This window comes from Anabrus simplex, chromosome 2 (assembly GCF_040414725.1).
Source record: "Anabrus simplex isolate iqAnaSimp1 chromosome 2, ASM4041472v1, whole genome shotgun sequence".
Classification (NCBI taxonomy): Eukaryota; Metazoa; Arthropoda; class Insecta; order Orthoptera; family Tettigoniidae; genus Anabrus; species Anabrus simplex.
In genome coordinates, this window is record NC_090266.1 from 76,540 (window position 1) to 101,101 (window position 24,562).

The window sequence follows — 24,562 nt, forward strand, 5'->3', positions numbered from 1 at the left end:
GAGTTACATTAACTTGATATTTTAGCCAATTTTTACACTAAATAATAATAAGTGTAATAATAAGTATTTCATTTAGAGAAAGTTAGATGAAATTTGTTCAAGAAGCCATTGCTAATTTTATGGAAATCCATGAGATGGGACAATTGAAGACTCCACTTCCAAAACTGCCCACATCATCAATTACCGATTTTGTAAACATCGCGGAAAACTAATGACTCCTTTCATTTTCCTGGCAGTGACCAACTTTTTTTAGTTTAATAGCCGGAGTAACACACATTTTTTACAGTCATAATCATGAAAATCAAGGCTCGATATTTGCGAGGTTATTGAAGATTTTTGGTTGGATGTAGAAGGTTTTTGAATTGTACACTAGAATGAGAGAGTTTTGAAGGTGACTTTACAGTTTAGAAAAAAGTGATATCATAATATCATGCATCCCTCGAAACAGAAATCATGAAATTGAAATAATTTTATCATTTCCATAAAAATTGTCAACTATTAAAATAACTTTCTGAAACACAAGCTGTGTTCTTAATATTACGCATGCGTTTCTTAGTGACATCATACTGATTTTTCTCATTTGCTATGGAAAATTTTGAACATTAAATCAAAATTAACACATCCTCCTCTGTGGGATGATATAATTCGTCGTGGTCTCCATTTGTGTCTGAAATACCCTACGTATCATCTTTATACAATGGCGAGCCATCCGTATTTTTCTGGGTCTATTTTTCAATAGCTGGGGTAAAAGGCTGCATGAAGGGTTAGTATCTTACATTCTGCATTGTCAAATCACCACAATCATAAACACACTGTTTTTGATTACGTCCAGGAAGATTAGTGACAGAAGTAAGCCTATATCTGAAAATAAATAAGTTAAAAGTAATCAATACTCATACTACTCGTGTTTTGTACTATTTATGCTAACCATTCAACTTACACGAAATTAGTTAAAGCTTTAGGACTTGCACCCTCGGAATTAAGAATTATTACCCTTACCTCTAATATTTCTCTTTGTTGTTCCTACATTTTAACGGATCATTTAGTTTCTTTCGTCCTCCACTAAGAAGTGAGAGCAATCTAGCTTACACAGTGTCAGTAATTGTTGGGCCGGGCTGAGTGGCTAAGACGGTTGAGGCCCTGGCCTTCTGACCCCAACTTAGCAGGTTCGAATCTGGCTCAGTCTGGTGGTATTTGAAGGTCCTCAAATACACGGACTCATGTTGGTATATATACTTGCACGTGAAATATCTCCTGGGGAACTAAATGTCGGCACCGCGGCTTCTCCAAAAATCGTAAAAGTTGTTAGTGCGGCGTAAATCAAATAACACTAATTAGTTCATTATTAGTAATTTTTGAAAAGATGAACTTAAATTGACCTTGTAAGAAAAGTTAAAGAAAGGGTGGGGAGAATTTTGGAACCAAAAAGAAAACCAGCAGTAATCTTGCTTATCGATTGATGAAGTTCTTAAAGTAATTCATGTAGGGAAAGACATAGTTTAGGAGCAATATACATGGTATACATAGTGGAGGGGAGAGAATTTTGAAATATTACGTCATCTTTGAAGCTAAGTTACGCAAGGAAGGAGCAAGTATAGCCATGGCATGGGCAACAGATTTATTAGAAGAGTTTGGTGAAAGGACTGAAACATTTATTTCTTCATTTTATTTGAAACTGAAGGAAACAGTTTTGGAAGTGGAGTCTCCGATTGGTAAAACTGTAGGTTTCAAGAAAGATGTTTGTGAACAACACAATAATTTAGTTTTATGGTTACACTCAAAAAACAAAATTAATATCTGATCCATTATTGGTACAAAGAAAGAAGACACTTCGTATTGCAAGTTTAAAATTTAAATGATTACCTAGTAATTAATACTTTCCTAATTTATTGTAAGACGTCATCATTTTCTGTATGCCAATTTACCTGCTTGGGAGAATGTGAAATATTAGCTGACGTGTGGGCTCATTTTTCATCTAAAGGAAAAAGTAAGGCAAGAGCTGATAAGGGATGGTTATAAAAAAGTACATGTCCCCTCCATTCAGGTAGTTACGATCTTCACATTCCAGACATCACATCGAGAATTAAATGACATTGGAAATTATACGGGTGTATTACAACCTGATGCACTTGCGAATTATTGTTGATAGATTGGTGATCTGGAGAAACGTGGTTGAATACATGCAAGTGGAACGTAGTATCATGACTTACAGGTAACATGGAAAAAAGAAATATTAAGAATTCGCAAATGCTTCAAGTTAAAATGTATTCGTCAGAAAGGAATATATCGCTTGTGTTGATTGTAAAGTAATAAAATATTCATGTACAAAATATCGGTTCTTGGGCAGAATGGACTTTTTCATACCGCATTCCATACGTGGTTGGTCGTAGAAGAACCATCTCTAAAAGTAATGTTTAGTGTATTTAAGTTAATTTGCACTCCGCGAAATGAAATTGTCCCTCTCTTATTTATCTCGACGAATTGTAGTAATAACCATGTGCACCTGTGGTAAATTTCACTGTGTCCATTTTCCTTGGAGGTGACGTTTCGAAAATGTTTAGTCTTGACTGCTGTCCCTCGCTTGACACAAAATACTATCGGCTACTGGCATCCCATGCCGAAGTTAAGTCGCAGTGTACTTCAATAACTGCAATAACAGTACAACTCACAATATGAGAAGCATGTGGCAAAATGTCGATGCATATTTGTATTACTTGTATAAGAATTTTATGGAGCTCTTCCAATGAAACACTGATAGGTGAAGTGAGCAATGAAGAACATTATTTTAGCTCTACATAAAAATTGCACATTTGTGACATTGTTCTCTTTATCTCTGGGACACAAATCTGCCAACGTGTGATAGGGCTTGGATAATCCTTCCATATAACTGCATATAACAGGACGAAATGGCCGACATATAGATGCAGTGGCAACAGAGGAAGAGGAAGGCACGCATGATCACACATTCACATACACAGTGTGGGATAAACCAGGCGTTAGTTGTATGACCTCTCGCAATCTAGCATTGCACGACATGCGTAAGGTCTTCTGCGTACTGTTTGGTTTGAAATCCACGTCCCTTCAACAAGTGTTCCATTGACTCATTGATATGGATATATTAGTGTGGCCTGAAATCATTACAGATAAAGTTGTGCTGACGTGGCTAAATACTTATTTTCTATTGGACAAAATTATCAGTCAAAATCATGTCCAACCACGTACAGGAGAGAGTAATAGTGCCGATCGTAATGTCACATGTGACCGATAACTGGATTGTGGTCTCGTAAGCCATTGGCTTTAATGTGAAATGACAATTGCTTATTGATGAGGGTAACATGACTGATCGACATTACAGTATCTTTTACAGGTCAATCTGATGACGAATATTGCAAACGAGATGTTTCACACTCACACTTCATGCATCTCCATGGAAGCACTGCACATCAGAACTTCACAATGGCCCATCTGGTTACGCGCCTAACTCCCATTGAACACGTGTGAGACATGGCGGGGAGGTGACTGAACTGAACAGGATTCCCCGGGCACCACGCACCGTAGGGTAACTGACATTAACTGAGCACAAACATTGGCTGTAAATCCTCAGAAATTGACCATGAGGTTTGTTGACCGTATACCTCGAAGTGTTCAGCAATACGGTGGCAGTTAAACTCTGTACTATTACTTGTCCAAATTTGACCACAGAGCAAGTGGCAAGCGCATAACTTCTTATTTCCCGTACATCACGCTCAACTGCAACGTTGCAGACCATATAATTTTTACTGACGCAATTTGCATATTTCCGTTCTTGCACCTTTGTCTAGAATTTTCGTTTATGTATTGAATTTCATTCTATTGACTGGAATGTTTTCCGATTCTCTCTATAATTAAGTCAACACTGAAAGCCATGTTCTCTAACTCACCGTGCCAGGGGATTTAAGTGTTATTTAGTTAAGTACGTATTTATGTGTATATGCTTGTGAGAGGTACATTTAATTGTGGCGAGAGAGTACTGAAAATTTAAAATAGAAGTTTATTGAGATGCTTCGGATGTTTTCACAGACGTATGGTATCTGTTACCATTGTGAAGTAATCTGCTATCTCAGAACCACGCTGGTCCATTGACCTTTGAAATTATGTTTATTGCTGAAACCAGAAACATATACTCTTAAATAAGACATCCTTCTTGTATCAAGAGTTCAAGCTTGTGATGATAAAGAGACAGAAATCTATTTCATTGATTGAATTTACAGCAGGTAATTAACATTACGTAATGCTTGTGCTCACTTTCTACATGGCTATAACTTTAATGGGAAAGAAGTGTCTCGTATGCGCATAGTTAAGTATCTTCATTAAGGCGTATTGTGACACTCTATTTATAAATTCATACCATATTTTTCTATTTCTTTAATCACAAAATCCATATCAGACTTTGTTGGAGGGGGTTGACATGTTGTAACCATGCGGAAGAAATTTTTTAATCCTTTATGCTTTAGCGGTGCGTATCCTATCATCAAAGTGCCAGCTAGGATAAGTTTCTCCTTTATTCTTGGAGCGACCTGAAATGACAAATATCAGATATATGTTAGTCGGATGAATGTCTCAGAGAGAGATGCATGGGCAAAGTGAATCACGTGATTTTTCCTTACTGTATGCATCCTTTCCCACCACTCCGGTGTCTCCTCTTGGTTCCTGAAGCTCGGAGGAATGTACCAAAAGCATACATTGGTACACTGGAAATCTGGAATAACCAGACGGAAACCTCTTCTTTCCGTTATCGTTTCCTTGAAGTACCTGCAAGTTAACAAGTTTTAAAATAAATATATGGAAAATTTAAGTACCATATAAGCAGCATAATTGTCATGAATCTATGATTTAAGGTTTCCATATGCCTACATTTTAGATTAAAATGAATGGTATAGCCTTCAAGAGCTATATGAAACAGCAAAATGAAATATAGCCTTAATTCACTACTTAAGGCCTGTTGGACGTAAGGTAGTTGTTTTTTACTCCTATTACCAGGATGATTCCAGGGCCAATATCTGTATTTCCATGTCCACTTCATTATGCTAGTGGCTTTACGTCGCACCGACACAGATAGGTCTTATGGCGACGATGGGATGGGAAAGGCCTAGGAGTTGGAAGGAAGCGGCCGTGGCCTTAATTAAGGTACAGCCCCAGCATTTGCCTGGTGTGAAAATGGGAAACCACGGAAAACCATCTTCAGGGCTGCCGATAGTGGGATTCGAACCTACTATCTCCCGGATGCAAGCTCACAGCCGCGCGCCTCTACGCGCACGGCCAACTCGCCCGGTCACTTCATGATGACACTTAAACTATTTATATATACAATGGCTGAGTGAGAATGAATCTGACTGGCTCGTCTATATATTTAGTTTCCTGAAGCTAACCTTCCAAATTCGTACCTCTTCCTTAGAGCATCCATTGACTGAAAATCACACGATAAAATTTACGGTCGTAAAGAGAGGTCTGCTACCTTCGACATAATAGCTAAGTGCGGTACATTGAAAATGTGTAGTAATGTGTGGTACAGTGCACAGCAATGCGCAGCACTCTTTGTACAGTACATTATACAGTATAAGGGGTGGGGGAGGTTTTGGTTCAACAGCCAAGAAAGGACGATTCCACTGGATGAAATGTGACGAAAAACGCGAATTATGTGCAGTAAAATTCGTAAATAGCAGTCGAAATGATATTTAATGTATAAGAGTTGCCCACGTCTGGCATGTAGGCATGCTTCCTACAGGCTCGGTATATGCACTATGTTGAGGAGAATAACTACAAATGTAAACGTCCTGTGTTCTTTCTGCATACAGACAGAGAATCACCCCGAAGTTCATATAATTGAATTCACTTTTTCGCTACTCTGTAAGGACAGTGCGCTTTAAGTATGTCAGCAAGCATAAGAGATTTACGTGTTTAAAAATATTGTAGTGCTGCTTTGAGACGTATGGCATACTCCCCTGCCGTTCAATTACATCTATCACTCTGAGCATGCAGGATTGTGCTTACTTTTACAGTACCGCTGCATGTTCGCGATAAGGGTAGTGCAGGGTACGGCCATAGTGCACCGCTTCCCGCTTCCTGCTTTATCGCGCCGGGCGAGCGGGAAAGAAAAGATAGTGAAAACTGATTGGGGTGGACATAATGCACACGCCTACCTGCGTTAACCAGCTCAAACCGCTTCTACCCGCTTTAACTGGAAATTACTATTATTTATTTTCCCCCCTTGAACTGCTTACCGCCCAACACGCCCGATCAGTCTGCTGTTTATCTTCCGACTGCGCACGTTGTTCTCACTCTTGCTTTTATAAAATGGAAGCGGATAAAGACATTTTAATCTCCAAAGTATTTATGAAAGGTGTACTTTGGGACAAAAGGTTGCAAGCCCATGCCAACGTTGTTGACAAAGCATGGAAGGAAATAGCTGCTGAAGACGGTAAGTGAGAAATAGACAGTTATGTTACTATTATTATTATTATTATTATTATTATTATTATTATTATTATTATTATTATTATATATAATTCGCTGAAGCCATCAAGGACGACGTTAAGTCTTGTTGCATTTGACACTGAACTTGGCCTTCTTTAGAGCCCAAATTTCCCTCATTCTTTGTGAGTGGGCCTGCTTACGCTCCTCTGTCCAAGGGGCACCGTGTCTTCTCTTCGGTTGCTGGTCTCGGTTTAGCCCGTTCGTCAATATTTTCTTGCGGAAGAGATCTCTGTTAAGGGCGTCTTCAGCTGAGATATGTAGCATTTCCAGGTCGTCTTTGGTATTTCTAAACCAGAGAATTGTGGTTTGGGGGTTTGAATTAAAAAAGTGAAAGATTTCTTTGGTTAACTTTCTTCCGTCCATTCTTTTCAGATGACCGTAAAATCGTGCCCGTCTTTTTCTGATTGTGTCGGTAATTTTCTCTATTTTGCTGTAGACCTCCTTGTTGGATCTCTTTTGATGGATTCCATTTCTGTACTTTGATCCCAAGATTCCTCTCACAATTTTGCGTTCTCTTTCCTCCAGTTCTTCAAGGAGTCCTTTGTTGGCATTTAGAGATAGGGTTTCGGCTGCATATAGAACTACTGGCTTCAGAACTGTTTCATAGTGACGTATCTTGGTGTTTTGGGAAAGGCATTTCTTGTTGTAGATTGTGCGGGATGTTTGGTAGGCTATTTCCAGTTTGCGTACTCGCTCCTGAAGTGCTTCTTTGTCCAGTCCATTTTTTCATGATGATCTCACCTAGGTATTTGGCTTTGTCTACTCGGGTGATGTCCCCGTATTTTGTATGGAGTTTTGGTGGAGCCTCTTTGATGTTAGTCATTACTTCTGTTTTCTCAAACGATATCTGCAGACCAGTTTGTTCTGCAATTTCCTTTAAAATTTCAACTTGAGCTCTAGCGGTTTCTACGTCGTTTGAGAGAACAGCAATATCATCGGCAAATGCTAAGCAGTCTGTTGCGATCCCCTTGAATTTGGTTCCTATTCTCAATGGACTGTAGTTGGTTTCCTGTAATCTCACCTGCCAGGTTCTGATGATCTTTTCAAGAACACAGTTGAAGAGTATCGGGGATAGCCCATCACCTTGCCGAACTCCTGTTTTGATGTCAAAGGAATGCGAGAGACATCCGTGGAACTTCACCTTGGATTTTGTACCGGTCAGGGTGGCTCTAATTAATGTCAGCAGTTTCAAATCAACTCCAAATTCATTTAAGATGTTTAGCAGGACTTCCCGGTCAATGGAGTCGTACGCTTTCTTAAAGTCCACAAAGACAGACACATACTGCTTGGGCCTTAGTGTACAATATCTGATGATCGTTTTGAGATTTTGGATCTGTTCAGCTGTTGAGCGACCTTTTCTGAACCCTCCTCGGTATTCACCTATTTGATGTTCGACTTGTGCTTCCAAACGCTCCAGGTTGGCATGTGATAGAATTTTGTAAGTCACGGGTAGCAAAGATATTCCCCTGTAGTTGTCCATGTTCTTCATGCTGTCTTTTTTGTGTAATGGATGGATCAAAGCTATTTTCCAATCTTCGGGTAGGGTCTCCTTGTTCCAAATTTCTTCTATTTGCTTTTGCAAGATATCAAGTGATTCCTCTGGGGCATATTTCCATAGTTCTGCTACTACTGAGTCTTCCCCCGGCGCTTTGTTATTTTTGAGACGGGCAATGTGGCGCTTGATTTCATCTCTGTCGGGTGGTCTGGAATCTGTGTACCTGAGTAAGGGTTTCTTGGTCTCAATGGCGCTTTGCGGTTTAGAGCAATTATGTAAATTCTTGAAGTAGTCTGCCAGAATGCTACAATTTTCTTCATTTGATGTCACCAATGTGCCGTCCTTTCGCTCAAAGCATAGAGATGGTGGTTTATAGCCAGTGAGTTTGCATTAGAAAGCTCTGTAGTACTCTCTGCTTTCATTCTTCTTAAAGTTTTGTTCTCCTAAAGATTATTATTATTATTATTATTATTATTATTATTATTATTATTATTATTATTATTATTATTATTATTATTATTATTATTATTATTATTATATCAAACAACTATATTAGTAGTTACTAAATATTACTGCATTTCACAGTAATATGTGTTCAGATTTTTCCGAATGGTTCAATAGTTTTTGAACGGGACTTCAGATTATCAGCGAGTTATTAACAGTATAAAGCTAAGTAAATAATCAATCAAAAACTAATAATTCTGTTTGTTGTCTCAGATGGGGTTCAGCGGAAAAGTGAAAGTATCTGAGAGACCAATTCGCCATAGAAATGGGAAGGACCCCTCCCTGTCGTTCAGGTGATGCTGGCTGTCATCCAGAATCCAAGTGGCCATATTCTAAATCACTAATGTGTTTAGTGGGCATCGTCAACCCAAGAACTACATCGAGCAACGTGGAAAACAGTAAAACTCCAGCTCATCAGGAAAATGAGCATTCTGAAATGGTTGTTCACACTGCTGCTGGGTGTGGAATTGAACTTACGGAGGGTGTTCAGGAAGTGGAAACACAACACACAGCTCAGGAAACACAGCAGGGTTAAACCATAGGCTTGCCAAGAAAAAGGAAGCGAGACGAACAAAGTTCAAAAGTATAACCAGAAAGTGATACTGATTGAGGAAAAAAGGCTTCTTTGTTGGAACGCGTCATACAAGAACGCACATATGACGACAATGAAGATGCACTGTTCTTTCGAAGCCTTTTGCCTTATGTAAGCAAAATACAGCAACATTTGAAACTGCGGTTCAGAAACAGGGTTCAGCGATTAGTTGACGATTTCGTTTACCCGAGTACCCAGGATATTCCACACATTCCCAGCCTTAATTCCAGTCATGGTTGTACTTCATACTCAAATGAACAGACCGTTCAGACCGCACTTCATGGTGACGCATTGTAGACATTGCGCATTGCGTGAAACGAAACTGTTTGGTGAATTTGTGCTACGTTAAAAACTGTAATGCTAAACATTTTCATTAATATTTACTTCATATTCTTTCTCTGATAAAATTAGTTTTGAAAAAGTGTACTTTTAACGCTTCCACCATTAATTTATCGTTGAAATTCAATGTTTTTAATTTTATAAGTTGATTTACGTCGCAAAAACACAGATATGTCTTACGGCGACGATGGGAGAGGGAAGGTCTAGGAGTGGGAAGGAAGCTGCCGTGGCCTTAACTAAGGTACAGCCCCAGCATTTTCCTGTTGTAAAATGGGAAACCACGGAAGACCATGTTCAGGGCTGCCGAAAGTGGGGTTCGAACCCACTCTCTCCGGAATACTGGATACTGTCTGAGCCACTCCTCCCGGCCCAACAATTACTGACACTGTGTAAGCTAGATTGCTCTTACCTCTTATTGGAGGACGAAAGAAAGTAAATGATCCGTTAAAATGTAGGAACAACAAAGAGAAATATTAGAGGTAAGGGTAATAATTCTTAATTCCGAGGGTGCAAGTCCTAAAGCTTTAACTAATTTCGTGTAAGTTGAATGGTTAGCATAAATAGTACAAAACACGAGTAGTATGAGTATTGATTACTTTTAACTTATTTATTTTCAGATATAGGCTTACTGCTGTCACTAATCTTCCTGGACGTAATCAAAAACAGTGTGTTTATGATTGTGGTGATTTGACAATGCTGGATATAAGATACGAACCCTGCATGCAGCCTTTTACCCCAGCTATTGAAAAATAGACCCAGAAAAATACGGATGGCTCGCCATTCTATAAAGATGATACGTAGGGTATTTCAGACACAAATGGAGACCACGACGAATTATATCATCCCACTGAGGAGGATGAAGACCTGAGCATTTGAACTGCTGTGTTAATTTTGATTTAATGTTCAACATTAACGTCTTATGATAACTTTGAGGAAAGTAGTTTCGAATTATTAGTTTTGATTGTTTTATTTATACAAAAGAGAAAATGAGATGGTGTGGTAATTTTGAACAGGATTTTATAACAATAGTTATAAACATTTAATTACCAAGCTCGATAGCTGCAGTCGCTTAAGTGCGACCAGTAGTAACAACATACCTAGTAGGTTAGCTGGAACATCATGGGGTACCGACGCCAGTACACTCACGACTACTGCTTTGGCACTTGTATATTCCCCAGCTGAATATTGTGCAGGCATTTGGTTAAAGAGCTCTCACTGCAATCTGGTGGATATCCAACTTCGCCAAACAATGAGTATCATATCTGGTATTCTACGTTGTACTCCCTCCCAGTGGTTGCCTGTACTATGTAACATCGCTCCATCTTAGGAGATAGCAAGCTCTTGTTAGCCTGTGCTGTAGGACTTTGGAAAATGATGCTCTTCGAATTCATCATGATGTCAAACGTCTTTCTAAATCGAGACTGAAATCAAGAAAGCCAGCTTGCAAGACGGCTCTAGATCTTACGTCAACCAGGTTCAATCTCCGAAATGCCTGGAGAGATGAATGGTTAAATTCGACACCTCATGGCCTACTTTCAAATCCGACAAGGCTTGCTGGCTTTAATCTAGCTCGGACAGTCTGGTCAAGGTTAAACAGGATTCCATGTGGTATTGTTCGAACTGGTGCAGCCCTGTATCAGTGGAGTAGGATAAACGCTCCCTAATGTGATTACGGTTTTGAAATTCAAACCATCAAGCATATTGTGCAGGAGTGCCCTCTACGAGCATATGCCTGTTCTTTGGATGAACTCCACTCAGCATCTCCAGAAGGAATTAGATGGATTGCAGACCTGTCTATACACGTTTGAAAAGTGGTCATAATGCTGTAAATTGTATATATGTAACAATATAATTTAAAGTAATTCTTATTGTCTTGTAAGCATCATAAGCTAAATAACAATACGGCTAGTTGCTCTTCCCTCCTGATCATCACTCTAGTACAGTACTCCTGCTGATCTAGCCAAGTTTAACGGTCTGATGTTCTTCCCTCTTCCTCATCTGGCCCAGTTTTACGGTCAGATGCCCTCCTCTCCTCATCTGGCGTAGACTAACTGCTAGTTGCCCATCCCTCCTCATCATCACCATAGCACTGTTACTCCTCTTGATTTGACCAGTTCTACGTACAGATGCCCTTCCCTCCGCACTTGGCCTCAGTTTTAGGTCGGTTTATTATAACCTACAGGGACCATGTCGACATGGGTATTCATGTTTAGACTTGTTCGTTATCAAGGTTACTCACTAGTAAACTCAAGCATTTAGAAATGGTGTAAGTATGAATATCTTTTATGGTTGTAAGGAGGCAAGGGGTGTAATAAGTACAATAATTTCAATTTAATGAAATATTTATTGTGTAATTGTTTACAAAATTAAACAAACTACTGCCGGTCATACAATAGTCTTTGTTATGCTGCCGACAAGTTTGCTGTACTCCTTAGCAGCTTACTGCGAAGATTTAGCGTGCATCAAAAATGGTAACCCCCTGCAACTTTCAAATTACACAAAATATTTATTGTTTATGAATTTAAGTTTTCAAAATATATTATACTATCTATGTTATGCTTTAAAGGGAATTAATGCAGTTCTTACCTTGTTGTTATTCATGTTTCTTTTCGTTTCTGAATTATTATCAGGCACTGTAAAGAAGGGAAAATGTTCATCCATACACTGTGTGTAGTTTACAACCTTCGGATTAGGGCCATAACAATGATCCGAACCATTTTTACCTAGATGCTTGTAATGACGTCGACAGGGTTTGCATAAAGCTACATCAATTGACATCTTACTCTGGAGAGGAAGGATGTCCCAAAAAGCATCTACTAAGGGAGCAGCGTACGTAGCTAAAATACTGCTGGTAAACAATGATCAGATGTTTTGGCATATGATACAAGGTTCTACGTTTATAGAACATCTTAATAGTCCCACTTCATTGTAAGTAATAAATAAGATGTTGCGTATTAGTTACACTGGTAGGCGAACAGCATGTATATTCACAGTTCTGTTTCTTATCAAGACGATTGTCTGTAACCGTGTAGTTTTTTCTTCTTTATGTTCCATAGTGTACGGTGAACACACACTATTGATTATGATAAAGGGCTACCCATATTTTTGGTCTTGCAACAATATTCGTTGGTCGATGGTAAGTGGCATCACTCATATGAATAATAAGACAATAGGCTGTTGTGTAACCAGGAATATTTTCAGATGTTTCAAATTATCTTTTATATATTCTTTATGATAAGAACAGTCTATAACTACAGTCGGTTCTTTATTTTAAATTCTTCAGGCCAAAATGGCAGACGATCTTCTCTCTGATAATACGATGATTGGAATTTACAAAACATGTCATAGAACAACCCAAATTAGTTTTTCCCAAATTAGTGTCCATGTTTTCCAATGGATACGGAATTCCGTTGAGATATAGTGTAATATTTCTTAATTTATAGTGTTCAAACTGTGAGCTATGTTTTCATGGTTGAATTTATGATGGTTTTGAAGTTGTTGTTTGAGTCATCAGTCCATAGACTGGTTTCATGCAGCTCTCCATGCCACCCTGTCCTGTGCTAAAATTTTCATTTCTACGTAACTATTGCATCCTACATCTGCTCTAATCTGCTTGTCATATTCATACCTTGGTCTAACCCTACCGTTCGTAACACCTACACTTCCTTCAAAAACCAACTGAACAAGTCCTGAGTGTCTTAAGATGTGTCCTATCATTCTATCTCTTCTTCTCGTCAAATTTAGCCAAATCGATCTCCTCTCCAATTCGATTCATTATCCCTTCATTCGTGATTCCATATATCCATCTCACCTTCAGCATTCTTCTGTAACACCACATTTCAAAAGCCTCTATTCTCTTTCTTTCTGAGCTAGTTATCGTCCATGTTTCACTTCCATACAATGCCACGCTCCACACGAAAGTCTTCAAAAACATCTTTCTAATTCCGATATCAATGTTTGGAGTGAGCAAATTTCTTTTCTTAAGAAAGCTCTTCCTTGCTTGTGCTAGTCTGCATTTTATGGCCTTCATACTTCTACCATCGTTAGTTATTTTACTACCTAAGTAACAACATTCATCTACTTCCTTTAAGACTTCATTTCCTAATCTAATATTTCCTACATCATCTGCCTTCGTTCGACTGCACTACATTACTTTTGTTTTGGACTTATTTATTTTCATCTTGTATTCCTTACCCAAGTCTTCATCCATACCATTCAGCAACTTCTCGAGATCTTCTGCGGTCTCAGATAAAATAACAATATCATAGGCAAATCTCAAGGTTTTGATTTCCTCTCCTTGGACTGTGATTCCCTTTCCAAATTCCTCTTTGATTTCCTTTACTGCCTGTTCTATGTAAACATTGAAAAGGAGAGGGGACAAACTGCAGCCTAGCCTCACTCCTTTCTGGATTGCTGCTTCTTTTTCAAAGCCCTCGATTCTTATTACTGCAGACTGATTTTCATACAGATTGTAGATAATTCTTCGTTCTCGGTATCTGATCCCCATCATCTTCAGAATCATAAATAGCTTGGTCCAATCAACATTATTGAATTCCTTTTCTAGATTTACGAATGGCATGTACGTGGGCTTGTCCTTCTTGATTCGATCCTCTAAGATCAGACGTAAAGACAGGATTGCTTCACGTGTTCCTACATTTCTTCTGAAGCCAAATTGATATTCTCCCAACTCAGCTTCAACTTGTTTTTCCATTCTTCTGTAAATAATACGTGTTAAAATTTTGCAAGCATGAGATACTAAACTAATGGTGCGGTAGATTTCACACCTGTAAGCACCGGCTTTCTTGGGAATACGTATAACAACATTCTGCCGAAAATCGGATGAGACTTCTCCTGTCTCATACATCTTGCACACTAAATGAAATAACCTTGCCATGCTGGTTTCTCCTAAGGCAGTCAGTAATTCATAGGGAATGTCATCAATTCCAGGTGCCTTGTTCCTATTTAGGTGACTCACAGCTCTGTCAAACTCTGACCTCAAAATTGGGTCTCCCATTTCATCAGCGTCAACAACCTCTTCATGTTCCAGAACCAAATTATCTACATCTTTACCTTGATTCAACTCTTGAATATGCTTCTGCCATCTTTCTGCTTTGTCTTCTTTCCCTAGAAGTGGCTTTCCATCTGAGCTCTTAATATTCATACACCTAAATTTCCTTTCTCCAGAGGTTTCCTTGATTTTCCTGTATGCAGCATCTACCTTTCCCAGGACCATACAGCCTTCGACATCCTTGCACTTCTCCTTCAGCCGTTCTTCCTTAGCTACCTTGCACTTTCTATCCACTTTCATCGCCTGTATTCTTCTCTGCCCTCTTCATTTCTAGCATTCTTGTATTTTCGTCGTTCGTCAATCAAGTCTAGTATCTCCTGAGATCCACTGATTCTTAGTTGATCTTTTCTTCCTTCCTATCATTTCTTCAGCAGCTTTACTGACTTCATTTTTCATTACTCTCCACTCTTCCGCTATAGTGTTTCCTTCAGCCTTTTCATTTAGTCCTTGTGCAACACTTTCCTTGAAACAATCCCTCATACCCTTTTCTTTCAACTTGTCTAGATCCCATATTTTTGCATTCTTCCCTTTATTCAATCTCTTCAACTTCAGATGGCATTTCATGACCAACAGGTTGTGGTCAGAGTCCACGTCTGCTCCTGGGAAAGTTTTGCAATCCATCACCTGGTTTCTGAATCTCTGCCTAATCATAATGAAGTCTATGTGATACCTTCCAGTGTCTCCAGTTCTCGTCCACGTATACAGCCGTCGTTTGTGGTGTTTGAACCAAGTATTGGCAAGGACTAAATTATGATCAGTGCAGAATTCAACCAGCCGACTTCCTCTTTCGTTCCTTTGTCCCAATCCAAATTCTCCTACTGTACTACCTTCTCTTCCTTGGCCTAGCACTGCATTCCAGTCTCCCATCACAATTAGATTCTTGTCACCTTTTACATATTGTATTAAATCTTCTATCTCGTCATATATTCTTTCGATTTCTTCATCATCCGCTGAACTAGTAGGCATATAGGCCTGCACTATTGTGGTGGGCATTGGTTTGGTGTCTATCTTGACGACAATAATTCTTTAATTATGCTGGTTGTAGTAGCTTACCCGCTGCCCTATTTCCTTTTTCATTATTAAACCAACTCCTGCATTTCACCTGTTTGATTTTGTGTTGATAATTCGGTAGTCGCCTGACCAAAAATCTTGTTCTTCCTGCCAACGTACTTCAGTTATATCAACTACATCTACCTTTAGCCTATCCATCTCCCTTTTCAGATTCTCTAACCTATCACAAGGACTCAAACTTCTAACATTCCACACTCCGACCCGCAGAATGTCAGTATCATCTTCCTGAAGATCGCCCGCTCTCGTGTAGTCCCCACCCGGAGATCCGAATGGGGGTCTAGTGTACCTCCGGAATATTTTACCCGGGAGGAAGCCATCATCAGTACATCATTCATACAGAGAGAGCTACATGTCCTCGGGAGGTAGTTACGGCTGTAGTTTCCCGTTGCTTTCAGCCGTTTAGCAGTATCAAAACAGCTAAGCCATGTTGAGTATTATTACAAGGCTGTATCAGTCAATCATCTAGACTGCCGCCCTTGCAACTACCGAAAGGCTGTTACCCCCCTTTCAATGAACCATTCGTTAGTCTGGTCTCTCAACAGATACCCATCCAACCTGCGGCTCGGCTATCTGCATCATTGGGTCACGCAAGCCTCCTCACCGCGGCAAGGTCACATGGTTCGCAGAGGAGGGGGTTTGAAGTATACAAATAATATACAATGGCTTTGCGGTAAAAGGTGACGTTTTAGCAGCCCAGGTATGCTTGTTTGTAGGTGGTTACACTGGATATTCATGCAGCTCCCAGCTAATATTGTATCAGTTTCTACAATCTTCAGCAATCGAAGTTTTCTCGATCAGATAATGTTTCATACGGAATCCTCCACAATATACGATGAAGTGTAATTTTCGAGACTACTTATGTTTTTGCTGCTTTAAGGGAATTGTAATCACTTCGATCAGGGATCAGAATTAGATCTTGTTTTGCGTTGAATATAATACGTCTAAAATCATCTGAAAAGCCGAGAATATGTTTTAATAGAATATACCAGGAAAAGTACCGTCCGGATTAATCATCCGCTTGTTAGTAGCTTTCGGACACCATCCTGCCATCCGTAAAAGATTACTTTCTTCATCACTATAAGAAGGGTAGAGTTTCATTGCACTAGTAATACCAATATTCTTCGACCTATATTTTCCCACCTTATTTATCCATGAGGCGCTTCAGAAGAGAGAAGATCTAGACCGTGGTTGTTTAGTTGAAATGTCCTTTGACCATTACCCTCTGCCTTATCTAGGCGTCCATCAATATAGAGGTAGCTTTCGTATGGTTGGGTGCATATATCTTGCTGTATAATGGTAAAGCGAATTCCATCATTGTTATTCAGTCCAAACGTAAAAGGTTGATAAGAATGAAGCTCACTTCGTACTACACCTGCATGTATATCTACTGTGTTCATTATGTCTAACATTTCTTCCATTTAGTTTTAGTAGCGTATAAACTAAATCTTGAAGAATCTGCTTATGAGCATCTGTTAACTTCTTGAGTCTTTGTAAACATGTAGGATGTCTCCGGAATGTACACAGTGTTTCATAGCCCTTTCCCTACTGGTTTAAGATGAAGCTTGTAAGCTACACACGTGTGGCGATCTAAGTTAATGAGCTGATTATGTTTAACCACAAGCCTAAGAGTGATGTTGAAAATGTGGTTTACAGACTCAAGATGATAAAGAAATGGTAACGGATTCTCACTAATTTTAAAACCATTTTCCTCTGTAATAATAAAGTCGTGCAGGACGTGTGACGGTTGTTGATCACTATTCATGTCTGTAATACTATTGCAAGTGATGATTACATGATGATCATCGAAGAGTGTTATAGATTGATCAGCCTCGTAATGTACGTTCGGTATCAGCTCTCTTGGTGAAAATACAAGCAATGGTCCAATCGAATTACTTTGTGAGGTGGGACCAAAACTAGCAGCAACAGCTCTAGAGCACAGCACTTGTAAGGTTGAAGAAAGAAATTAATGGACGGTTTCACAGTTCTCGAACTATAAAACTACAGATATTTAAGGTTTCCATCAACGAAACTACACATATTAAAACAAGGAAGGATTATTTACCATGTTCCTCCACCACAAATGGAAATAAAATAGGCTCAACCCTCCTAACCTACAGCTAGTAACCTACAAACACGATTATATATATTCAATGTATTTTTAATATCACTGAGCCTGGTTAAGCCGATGTATGGTTAAACTTGTTCGAATTTACCGCCACCACATTTCAGCTAAAGAGTGCAGCACCGAGGTAAGCGATGTAAGATAGCGGTAACTTTGTTGAATATAGATGGCTGTTTGTCAAAAAGAATTTTTCAAATTATCCGCCACCACATAGAGTACGGCACTGCGCTCTCTTCATTAAAGATGGCGGATGGCAGCTGTCAAAAAAGCACGTGGGTTTGTAAAGCACGTGGAATTTACCACCACCACCACCACAAAGAGGGCAGCACGGTGCTCTCTAGATTAAAGATGGCGGATGACAGCTGTTAGAAAAAAGCATCCAGATTTTAAATTGCTCGCTACTACGACAAAGATAGCAGCACGGTGTTCTGTAGTTTAAAGACGGCTGCTTGTCAAAAAAGATTTTTTCAAATTATCCGCTACCATATTTCAACTAAAGAGTGCAGCACTGAGGTTTGCGATGCAAGATGGCGGGTGAAAGCTTGTCAAATAGATTTTTTTTCAAATAGTCCGCCTCAAAGGTAAGTAGCTAAAGAGGGCAGCACTAAGGTTAGCAATGCAAGATGGTGGATGACAGCTGTGACGTAAAAATTACCCGCAAGGTAGCAGCACGATGCTCTTTTCATTAAAGATGGCAGCTTGTCAAATATAATTTTTCAAATTAACCGCCTCAAAGGTAAGTAGCTAAAGAGGGCAGCACTGTTCTCTCTGGATTAAAGATAGCTGCTTGTCAAAAAGAATTTTTCAAATTATCCGCCACCACAAAGAGGGCAGCACGGTGCTCTCTTGATTAAAGATGGTGGATGACAGCTGAAGAGCACGTAGAATTTGTTTCCAAACAAGAGCACGTGGAATTTGCCGCCACCACATTTCAACTAAAGAGTGCAGCACGGTGCTCTGTTGATTAAAGATGGCGGATGACAGCTGTCAAAAAAGCACGTTGATTTGTTTCCAAACAAGAGCACGTGGAATTTGCTGCCACCACATTTCAACTAAAGAGTGCAGCACTGTTCTCTCTGGATTAAAGATGGCGGATAACAGCTGTCAGAAAAGCACATAGGTTTGTTTCCAAACAAGAGCACGTGGAATTTGCCGCCACCGCATTGCAAAGGTAAGTAGCTAAAGAGGGCAGCACGGTGCTCTCTGGATTAAAGATGGCGGATGACAGCTGTCAAAAAAAGTGCAAGGGTTTGTTTCCAAACAAGAGAATGTAGAATTTTCCACCACCACATTTCAACTAAAGAGGGCGCACGGTGCTCTGTAGATTAAAGATGGCGGATGACAGCTGACGAAGGAGGACAGCACGGTGCTCTCTTGATTAAAGATGGCGGATGACAGCTGCACGTTGCTTTGTTTACTGATTCAAATCTCGCACCAAAATTCAAATTTCCCGCCAAAATTCAAATTTCCCGCGGTAGGTGGAGGCCTCTCCCGAGAGCCAGAGGTGGAGGTGGCGGCCGAACTGTCCTATTTACACTACTGTTACCTGAATTTAATGCCATTCTTGTGTTCTTTGGTGCTTCTAAGCCCTCGCATGGCCAATTAGCGCGGGTTAACGGGTAGTTACTCCATTATCTCGACCGAATTAAGGATTTGTTGTCTCTCGAATTGCCGGAATTTGACGGCAGAAATCTCAAGCTTTACTAAAGCAGTTTTCCAGAATTTTCGACAGAATCAGTGGTTTGCTTGAAGGCAGTAAGTTAAATAACACAGTTTCTGAAATTCAAGTGTCTATCCCATCTGAAATGAATGAAAGTGTTAATCCTGGTGATGCATCTGTTGCTGCTCAAGTGTGCATTCTGATACCTAGTGCTGGTGTTAGGAATATTCAGGAGTCTGAGGTGAATAATGCTGCCCTGGGATCTTCTGTTTCATTGTCTGGAATTAGGACATCTGTAAGTCATTCTAATGATATATCTCTTTTGCATGTTTTTACCCGTACAAGTTTTCCTGTGCTACCTGGTAATTCTGTTGAGGCTCAGTGTCTGCCCTCTATTGTTAATCAATCCGGTTCTGATGCAATGGTGCAAAACCACCCCCTGTCTTGGCGCCACCGGTATCAAGTTGCATAACCTCTACACAACCGGTTAATGCCCAAATGATCTCTCAGGTTAGTGAGAACCTTTCTCAATTGAGGTTGTCTGCGCCCGTAACGTTGCAGGCTAACGTTAGTCCTAACCTAACCTGTACTCCGTTCTTTTCACAAGGGCACCCGAAAGGAAAAGGATCAGCAGAGTCCACCTCTCCCAGATCAAGGTACCTTAACTCATTGCGGGCCGTGGACGGCGTAAGACGTTTAAGCTTGCTCCTATGCTGCGGGCCGTGGACGGCGTAAGACGTTTAATGTTCCGCGCGAAGCAATGCTGTTTATATTCGTCATCTATGCATTCTTACACCTTAGTCAGCGTTACTGGTTGTAGCAGGAAGTCGGTTGACCTTTTTGAGATAACCGTCGCGTTGAGTGGGCTTATGTTTATCTTAGTTGTTTTAGCGGGAATATCTGAGCACTTCCTCGCGCGTCAAGACGGTACTTGAGATTTCAATGCAGTGCATGTCGTTCTTACCGAGTGTAGTATAATGGCTTATAAAACAAAGTTTCTTACGGAAGAAAATGTATTAAGTATTGTTCACAATGATTATTCTGGTGATGAACTTATTCCTGAAATAGACTCAGATAGTGAAAGTGAGAGTGATGAGAAAATTCCGATTCCCGAATCCGATAGGCCTATAGAGAAAAGTGAAGTGCCTGATACATATCATCCTAGTTATTGTCTACCCGTTCCACCATTTACAGAGAATTCAGGTATAAACGTTCAAATAAAATATAAGCAGGATATTTTGAGTTACGTGAGTATTTTCATGAATGACGAATTTTATCAGTATGTGTGTGAGCAGACCAATCTATACGGCGAGTCAAGTGATAAGTGCGGCGCCGCGGCCTTTCACAAAGAATTCGATCATATAATCGTGGAAACCGATTAGTCCAAAATCCTGATATAAAAATGTACTGGACCGAAGACCCTGTTTTTCATACTCCGATATTTTCTAATACAATGTTCCGAATACGCTTCCTTCATATTCTTTCATTTCTTCACTTCCGTGACAGTAATCATTATGCCGAAAATGCAGATAGGCTGTATAAAATTAGACGTATTTTAAAACCTGTGACACCAGATATCACACCCTAAATATTTACTAGTGAGCACAAAGTATCATTTTTCTAACATTTATAGTTTAGAACTAATCGTAAATTGTATTAAGTGATGCACGTCAAGAGGGCCGGGGATCAAAATGGCCGGTCCAGGCATTCAAGTGTCCCGCTCAGAAGCAGGTACTGAACGTGTTAAGTCTGGTAGGGAAGGGTAAATAACATTGTTGGTGGCCATGTATCAATCAATACTGATCTGCATTTAGGGCAGTCGCCCAGGTGGCAGATTCCCTATCTGTTGCTTTTAGTTTAGATTTAGTTGTTTAATGATAAGTTTATTGTAAGGTATTTATAAGGTTTTAATTATAAGGTAATAATAAGTTTTGTTGTAAGTTAGTTGTAATTAATTGTGTAGGTGAATACTTTAGATATCCTCTAGTGTAATAGATTTAGTATTATAAGTTAGGTAGGTTCTAGTTAGGGTCACTCCTTGGAATATATTCCCCTTACTTTCAGGTTTAGGGTAAACTCCTATAGGTTCCTTTCACCTCCACCATAATCTTGTCAAATGAATTATAGATAGCAGTGCTTACCCCGGAGCTAGTGCTCTAATATGCCTGGTGTGCGAGGGAGAGTTCCTACTGCATACTCATTAAGCCACCCCTTAGGTAACTGCGCAAGATCTTTGAGCCCAGCAGCATTAGTATCCCCTGTCTGCTGCGGTTTGTTTATGTTACAGTGGCTGCAGTGACCATCTTCTTCTGACGGCAAACTGAAGTGCCAAGGTGGGAGGCGCAATCTGTACCTTGGGCGCTACCATCACGCACCACGATCCTGTGGCAAACATCCTAATGGTGGCAGTCAGACTGGACGGTATCTCACCCATCTGCCGATTTGGTGCAAGATACCACTGGACTGCAATTACATAGCTACCTGGGTCGGACTGAATTTGAATGAAGGCTGGCGGCAAACGGCCGTGTCGGCAGCCGCATCATCAGCGAGAACCTGTGGCCTAGCTGTACTGTGACTGGTGTGGAGAAGTGGTGCAAAATACTTAGTCCGTAATCTTGCCTATAAGGAGTCTTTGAACCCTGTTTAGCAACAAAGTGAGAAGCTCCTGGCTGGCTAACATTGGCAGAAAGAATGTTTGTACATCCTTTGGTGGTTGTCTAGAAATTGTCTAAATAATTGTAAAAGGTTCAGAAGACGTTTTGAAGATGTAATGTGACTATCCATGTAGAGTTTTGTGATATTTATTGAATAGGTGGATCTATGAACACCTTCATTATTTCTGAAAATTATGTGACAGTTTGGTTTGTTTTGATTTGTTTACTTAGAAAGTCAACTTCAGGAAATCGTGTGTGTTAGAGTAATGTATATTTACTATCTGTACTGTGTGAGAACGTTTTATCGCTTTCTCCCCAGTGAAAATATGCTAATGGTCGAGCGTGGCTGGACTTTCGGGGGAGGAAGATGTCACAGGTGAACAATATAGTGGAAGTGGAAAATGTTTATTCAATACTTCATTTGTAAAGTGTGGTAATATGTTTTATCTGTAAGGACCTACCCTGTACTGTGTAATATTTGTAACATATGGTATGTGTAAATAGTAATTTCAGTTCTGTACTTAATGGAAGTATCCAGAAAGTTACATGCATTTTTGAACAGGGTGTGTTGCCTTTTGTTGGTTATGTGTTCTAGAAGGCATTTTCTAACTATTCTGGAAATGGAAGATTCGCGAACGTGCGTATTCGAGAAGTTTAGTTAAAATTTGCGTCTGAAAGTAGGAATTGTGATTGGTGAAACTGGGTGGGGATGGGCGGACTCATGCTTTCTGATTGGCTACTCCAAGGCCAGGGTTTACCTATATATTGAGAGCGAACCTGCGTTCGTGATAATTAAGACTTGTCTTGGTCTTGTCTTGGCCTGGCTGAGGTTTTACGTCGTGTGCGACGCTTCGCTACCGGGATGGGCCACCTTCGGGTAAGCACCCTTGAATTCCGTTCCGGCTAAAATTTCCGTAATGTTCGGTTGCTATTTCGTACAGGAGTCTGCCCTAGCCTAACCTAGATTCGCCAAATGAATTATTTATGACGCCTTAGCTTTTCAGCTGGGCTTGCCTGTTTGTTTTCGAGGCATTCCCATTTCTTATTTCACTAAGTATGTAGATTGTAATTTAATATATTTACCTTGGGGTTTGCCTCTGGTAGTTCAGTGTCACTTGATGTACGCTAAAGTTTGGGAGAGTGCGTTCACTTCACTGTAAATTGTAATTGCTTTTTACGTTGCTTTTAAGCTACTAAATTGCACTGTACAACTGGATTTGTAATTAGATGTTTAGTTGGTTTGATGTTTGAAACTTTTAGTGAAGTCATTATCAAAGAACCTCTAAGATATGTGTATCACGGAGCTCATAGTTCATAAGTTGCAAGTTGGTGGATTTTGTTTCGGAATGTATTTGAAAAATTTCACTTGTAAATAATATTTTTCAAATTTAAGGATCACGGCGAACTATTTCGGAAACCGCAACCTAAGCCATGTCCATGCCCTCAGTAGGTAGTAGTTCCTTCCACCTTCCTGGTTTATTGTCCACTAGTTAGCCCTACTGATATTTACGTATTATGTTGTTGGCGGAGATCCGCGTAGTCCAGCTGATGTTTCGCTGAGTGTGTTGTGTTTTCTGACATTGTGTAGTTGCTCTTACTTCCGCCCCCTTATTGTGTTTAGTGCTTTGTTTTTGTGTAACCACTGTAGTAAAGGTTACAGAGACGATAAACTATATCTTATATAACAACTTTAATACTAGTGAAATACATCGTATTCACGTGGATATGTTTGGTAGTCTCTACACCTCATTCTATATTTAATTATTTCAATCTTAAAGAGGAGTTTCCTCTTTAATTATTTACACTTTACACTTGCACTTTTCACATTGCGCATTGCCTATCACAATTACACATATTTAATTAGTATGGGTATACCCTGCTATAATTTTGTTTATCTGTAGAGAATTAATATATTCAGAATATACCAAATTGCAGTATTCTCACCTCCGATGAACTGAAGTAAATTGTATGTTTACTTGACTACATTTCCAAGTATTTGAAGGTCGTATCACGTCATTTCCCTAAATTAATCAATGCTGAATATGCAATAAAATACACACGCTTGTTTCATTGGGATTCCAGCAAATACCCAACATGACATTATATACAACGTTGTAATTCTGTGTACGAACAATAGAGCGACTTCAAGCATCCGATATCTCACGAAGACACAATTTTGCACTTCCTGTAATAGTCAGACAAAAACAGATGCACTTTAAATACACTAGATGAAGTTACAGAAGGTTCAATCCATCTGTCGCTAGTAACAGTGAGCACCGACTTTCACTGTATCCAAGGAATGAACCCTGGATCTCCTGAGACATGGAATATGTTAACCTGTAACCCTATATGGTTTAAATGGTTAAAGAAGAAACTGGTGGGATCGCTCATCTAATAACACTGGAGTTTAATCAAAAGTGTTAATAATAAATGACAGTTTGGAACCACTGTTTCGAGGGGAATACGACACATACTACTACTTTACCCTTCACTAACATAGCGAGAGCTCGGTCCGTGTGGTCTTTGCCAGGTATCATAAATCTC

General features: G+C 39.7%; 1 protein-coding gene across 1 annotated transcript in view; it reads right to left on the bottom strand.

Annotated features, from left to right (window-relative positions):
• Positions 1–1,612: 1,612 nt before the first annotated feature.
• The window catches only part of LOC136863905 (acidic amino acid decarboxylase GADL1), a 629,881-nt gene continuing 606,931 nt past the window's right edge, over positions 1,613–24,562 (bottom strand). Inside the window, exons 9-10 of the mRNA XM_068226511.1 lie at positions 4,647–4,791; positions 1,613–4,556 (exon numbers count right to left, since the gene is read on the bottom strand). Coding sequence (XP_068082612.1) covers positions 4,374–4,556; positions 4,647–4,791 — 328 coding nt within the window. The 3' untranslated portion in view covers positions 1,613–4,373. The remainder of the gene's footprint in view (positions 4,557–4,646; positions 4,792–24,562) is intronic.